Genomic DNA, 6,000 nt, shown 5'->3' with positions numbered 1-6,000 from the left:
CTCTACGTAGACGACACCACTGTCCTGAACCAGCTTCTTTGTACACCCCACCTGGGGTGAATTTCTCAAAACCAAAGTTGCTTACTACATTAGCTACTTTGTTGTTTTCAATTCATTTTCCCATTGGCAACTACCGAAGTTGCTAACAGGCTAACAACTTCTCTGAGAAACTCACCCCTGTTCTGCTTCCAGCTGCTCAGTGTACAGACAAGTTGTACTCCAGCCTGGCGGAGGTGATGGTTCCCCTGAAGGTGTTTTCCTCGTGGGGGGGCCTGAGCTGCCATATTAAGTTGACCTCGGCCCCCGGCACCCTGATCCGCCTCACCATCAAGTCCCTCCACATGGAGCCCAGCAGCTGCCTCACCGACTCCCTCACCGTCTACGACACCCTGCTGCCCATGAGGGGGAGGATCCTACACAAGTGAGAACCAATCAAATCAGCAGCATGATGTGAGCGGAGATGGCCATTGGCCAGTTAGCAGGACGTAATTGAGGAAGGAATGAGAAAGAAGTTTCCACAAGTTAGAACAACACAAAACAACAACAACAATAATAATAATAATTATTATTATTATTGTTATTATTATTATTATTATAGTTATACTTTGGATAGTTTCGACACTATAATCTCCTACATAAATACAAGCAAATATTTGTTTTGTTGCAAATCTGTGTGGCCTACACTCTGAACTTTGAATGTCACATTGTAAAAATTATCAAGTCAAGTCAAGTCAGCTTTTATTGTCACTTTCATCATATGCACAAGACATACAAGGAAAAATGAAATTACGTTTTCTCTCTATACCATGCCAGGACAAGACATATACAAACTGACATTTTTCAGACTGACATAAAGTGCAAGACAGGACAGGTAACAGTGATGGACTAGTAACAATGGACAATAATAAATAATAAATACAGTACAAATTAACATTTAACATTCAACATTCAACATTTCACATTCAACATGTAACAGAGATAAGATAAATAAAAATGTAGACTCTACAATAATGTTATAATAATAATAATAATAATTGTATTTGTATAGCACTGTGTCATACAAGGCATGTAACTCAAAGTGCTTAACAAATGGGAAAAAACATTGTTAGAGATAGATTTAAAAGGAGAGGTATAGAGGAGAGGCAGAAAGAGCAGGAAGGCAGAGGAAGAAGAGATAGACAGAGAATGTAGAGTCATAAGGTCAACGTAGGTTAGGACCAGGATTCTTAGATGTGTAAGGTCCATAGTGGCTGGGCCTATCATAAGTCATAGATAGTCACACAGAGATTGGGCGCTCAGGTGCGGCCCCTGGTGGCATCAGGGGTGAGGAAAAACTCCCTTTCGCTTGATTCATAGTTTGTGAGGGGAAAAAAAAAGCTCAGTGAGGTCTGAGAAAAAAGACCCCCTGTAGTCAGGAAGAAACCTCAGGCAGAGACCAGCGGCCACCTAGGGGAGCCCCCTGCCAGGGCTGGATTGCGAGTAGTAAGGGCGCTGCGGCAGCTGGGACACTATGACGCCTTGGCAGCTAGGAGTTGGCAAGGATGAAGAGGTGGGTCTTCAGCTGCTTCTTAAAGGAGTCGACGGAGGTGGCTGATCGGATCTCGATGGGGAGGGCGTTCCATCTCTTGGGCGCATAGCAGGCAAACGCGGCGTCGCCGATCTTCTTCTGCGGGGGGGTGGGGGTCCTTAGCAGCTTGGCATCAGTGGACCTGAGAGCTCGAGCAGGGGCATAAAAAGAGAGCATGTCTGAGATATAGCTAGGGGCAAGTCCATTTAATGCTTTAAATACTGTGAGCAGAATCTTAAAGTCGATTCTGTATGAGACAGGTAACCAGTGCAGGTCTGCCAAGACGGGAGAGATGTGCTCTCTCATTATTCAAATTGTTTTATGTATTCCATAGTGTACTGTAGTATAGTGCATTGCATTGCTAACAAGTGGATGTTTCTCCAAAGAGTGTGGTGTACAAACCCCAACTCCAGTGAAGTTGGGACGTTTGGTAAAATGCTATCATTTTCAAAACATTCAATACACTCATTAGATGGAGAATAGTGAAAAGACAACATATCAAGTGTTAAAACCGAGAAGAAATATTGTTTTAGGGGACATATATGTACTCATTTCTAATTTGATAACTGCAACACGTCTCAAATAAGTTGGGACGGGCATCCGTGAAACAACAAGGGAGATCATTTCAAAATGAATTGTACTGATGAACAATTTGAATATCCAGGTATAAGACAATCACATAGAGGCTAGGTCACTCAAGGTCACTCAGAAGTAAAGATGCAGAGGGAACAATTACCATAGTTATTACATAAAGTTTTGAATTCCATTGATTTACCGTGATTCAGTGTATTTAAGACTTATTTTTGTCATTAAAATCATTGTATAGGTTCATGACATCATGAAATATATATTGGCTGTAGTCTCACTCTAGCACTCAGAGAATTACAGCTAGTGAAAACTTGACCATATTAAGGACGCTTCATGTGTGCAAATGATAGAGGGGTTTAACATTCCCCTATCCACCCGAGCTCACTTGCAATACACCCAGACGAAATGGGAAACTGTCCTTTGCTTACAGAAGTCAGCTGAAGTTGCAGAAGTCAATTCTTTTTGAAAATAATAGAGTCTTGCACATCCTGTGCTACAGTGAAAATTGACCATGCAAGTTGTGTTAGTGCTAACTTCAAAAGTCAGCCTCCATGATGGCATGGGGGTGCAGTAGTACATTGGTTAAGTTAAGTGTTAAGCTCACCTGTAGAATTGAATACAGTACTGAATGAAATAAATGGGTTTTAAACAGCATGAAAAGCCACTTGTGCGTTATATTTTGAAGGGAGATCTTCGATTACTGCCACATAGTAAGGAAAAATTGCATTCTCTACTATGTTTTAACAATTTAACTCCAACATAAGGACCAGCAGGACAATGGCTGGCTTTTGGTCAAGACCTGTCACACTGTAAGCACTAGAGAAAGGAAAACATTGAAAAACATGACAAGGAATACACCTACCATTTAAGATGGTGAAATTATGTCCAAGATAGGAATCAACACTGTTTTTATATAAAATCATCTCATCGGTTAATGCTATTAACTGTTAAATGTTGTTCTTTGTTTTGTTTTTAGTCTTCCTCGACATTTGCTGCATTTATTGTCCCCGTCCCAACTCTTTTGAGACGTGTTGGATTTACATATTCATGGATATCCCCCCAAACAATAATTTTGGTCAGTTTTGATGGCTGATATGTTTTCTTTGTACCGTTCTCCAACTAATGTCAGAAACAGACTTTTTGAGAATGGCAGTATTTTGTTATTATTCACAATTAAGCTTGCGCCCCAACTTCTATGGAGTTGGGGTTTGTAGTTCCAGGTGCTTCATGGATAACTGTGTGGTCCGCAGGGCGTGTCAGCCAGTGAGCCAAACATGTGTGTGTGTCTGTGTGTGTGTTTGTGCGTGCGTGCGTGCGTGCGTGCGCGCCTGTGTGTGTGTGTGTGCGTTTGTGCGTGCGTGCGTGCGTGTGTGTGTGCGTGTTATTTGTGTGGTCCGCAGGGCGTGTGAGCCAGTGAGCCAGTCGGTGTCGGTGGTGTCGTCGTCCAACGCCATGCTGCTCTTCTTCAGGCTGACGCACGGCAGCAAGAGCTTCTTTGGACACTTCGAAGCCATCAAGGACAAGAGTGAGTGATGGACAGAGAATGTGCTCTGAATGCATTTGTCTGCGTCACACATAGGTTTTTCGTGTGCCCGTGCCCACACGTGCACAAGTGCTTGTACATAGGGACATGTTTTTGAGTGCTTGTAGTCAGTCAGAGTCAGTCAGAGTGTAGTTTATTATCCCCAGGGGGAAATTTGTCTTGGGCTTCACCCACTGCATTGTACTCACATACACACATACATTCATACAACATAAAAAACATTTAAAAAAAAACAGAGAGACATTGAACTGTGCACTGCACTGTGTGAGTATGGCGTGTCTATCTTTCATTAAGCAATCTTATGGCGGTTGGGACATGTTTTTGAGTGCTTGTTGTACATAGGGACATGTTTTTGAGTGCTTGTACATAGGGACATGTTTTAGAGTGCTTGTACATAGGGACATGTTTTTGTGTGCTTGTTGTACAGTACATAGCGACATGTTTTTGACTGCTTGTTGTACATAGCGACATGTTTGTGAGTGCTTGTTGTACATAGCGACATGTTTTTGAGTGCTTGTTGTACATAGCGACATGTTTTTGAGTGCTTGTACAGAGTGCTTGTTGTACATAGTGACATGTTTTTGAGTGCTTGTTGTACATAGGGACATGTACCCCAGCCAGGTGCACCACCCCAGCTAGGTGGAAGCAGAGCTCTGCCTTAAATACCATGCACCACCCCAGCCAGGTGCACCAAATAATGTCCATTAACCCTCTAGGCACCAGTCCTGCCCGTACACTGGCTTACTAGCGCCAGAAGGGGGCAGATAGGGTCGCGTCTGTGTCTGTGTGAGGATGTCTGCATGCACGTTTTTGCACGTTCGCCTGCAGTCTCTCATGTACGCTTTCATGTTCCATGCATGCCTGTGTGTTGATGCCTGTGTGTTGATGCCTGTGTGTGGATGCCTGTGTGTGGATGCCTGTGTGTGGATGCCTGTGTGTTGATGCCTGTGTGTGGATGCCTGTGTGTTGATGCCTGTGTGTGTGTGTGGATGCCTGTGTGTGGATGCCTGTGTGTTGATGCCTGTGTGTTGATGCCTGTGTGTGGATGCCTGTGTGTGGATGCCTGTGTGTGGATGCCTGTGTGTGGATGCCTGTGTGTGGATGCCTGTGTGTGGATGCCTGTGTGTTGATGCCTGTGTGTGTGTGTGTGTGTGTGTGTGTGTTGATGCCTGTGTGTGGATGCCTGTGTGTTGATGCCTGTGTGTGGATGCCTGTGTGTGGATGCCTGTGTGTGGATGCCTGTGTGTGGATGCCTGTGTGTGTGTGTGTGTGTGTGTGTGTGTGTGTGTGTGTGTGTGTGTGTGTGTGTGTGTGTGTGTGTGTGTGTGTGTGTGTGTGTGTGTGTGTGTGTGTGTGTGTGTGTGTGTGTGTGTGTGTGTGTGGATGCCTGTGTGTGTGTGCAGCGTGTGTGCATGTGATTGAGACGGCAGCCGGCCCTGAAGGTCAGCTGACCAGCCCTGAAGGTCAGCTGACCAGCCCCTTCTACCCCAGTCTACTGCCCCCACAGTGCGCATGCTCCTGGACCTTTCAGGTAACACACACACACGCACACGCACACGCACACGCACACACGCACACGCACACACACACACACACACACACACACACACACACACACACACGCACACACACACACACGCACACACACACACACAGACACATACACACACTCACACTCACACACTGACATGTAAGCAAACTACTATGACAAAACTGCTATACTATGAAAAATTCAGGCTGATTTGAATTTTCATGCAGACGAATCATTTCTACGGTAGGTCTCTATGTGACTTGTACCCATGTTCAACAGTATTACGTTCTAACGTATGAGAATGATTGATATTGATATTATAATTTGTATCATTTGTATGGCATCAACATGTTTCGTCCTGGTCTGGCAGTGTAATGTAATGTAATATAATGTAATATAATATAATGTAATGTATTGGTGTGTTTCCAGACTCCGCGTCCTGGTCTGGGAGTGTAATGTAATGTAATATAATGTAATATAATGTAATGTAATGTATTGTAATGTAATGTAACGTAATGTAATATAATGTAATGTAATGTAATGTATTGGTGTGTTTCCAGACTCCGCGTCCTGGTCTGGGAGTGTAATGTAATGTACTGTAATATAATGTAATGTATTGGTGTGTTTCCAGACTCCTCGTCCTGGTCTGGGAGTGTAATGTACTGTATTGTAATGTAATGTAATATAATGTAATGTAATGTATTGGTGTGTTTCCAGACTCCGCGTCCTGGTCTGGGAGTGTAATGTATTGTAATGTAATGTAATATAATG

General features: G+C 43.7%; 1 protein-coding gene across 1 annotated transcript in view; it reads left to right on the top strand.

The window, feature by feature from the left end:
* Window positions 1–6,000, top strand: part of tmprss7 (transmembrane serine protease 7) — a 37,073-nt gene that overhangs the window by 9,459 nt on the left and 21,614 nt on the right. The window contains exons 7-9 of the mRNA XM_063207508.1: window positions 193–421; window positions 3,556–3,680; window positions 5,102–5,229. Of these exons, the coding sequence (XP_063063578.1) occupies window positions 193–421; window positions 3,556–3,680; window positions 5,102–5,229 (482 nt within the window). The remainder of the gene's footprint in view (window positions 1–192; window positions 422–3,555; window positions 3,681–5,101; window positions 5,230–6,000) is intronic.

This window comes from Engraulis encrasicolus, chromosome 9 (assembly GCF_034702125.1).
Source record: "Engraulis encrasicolus isolate BLACKSEA-1 chromosome 9, IST_EnEncr_1.0, whole genome shotgun sequence".
In the NCBI taxonomy this organism is placed as follows: Eukaryota; Metazoa; Chordata; class Actinopteri; order Clupeiformes; family Engraulidae; genus Engraulis; species Engraulis encrasicolus.
Note: the sequence above shows the minus strand (reverse complement) of the source record. Positions and strands in the feature narration are given on the sequence as shown.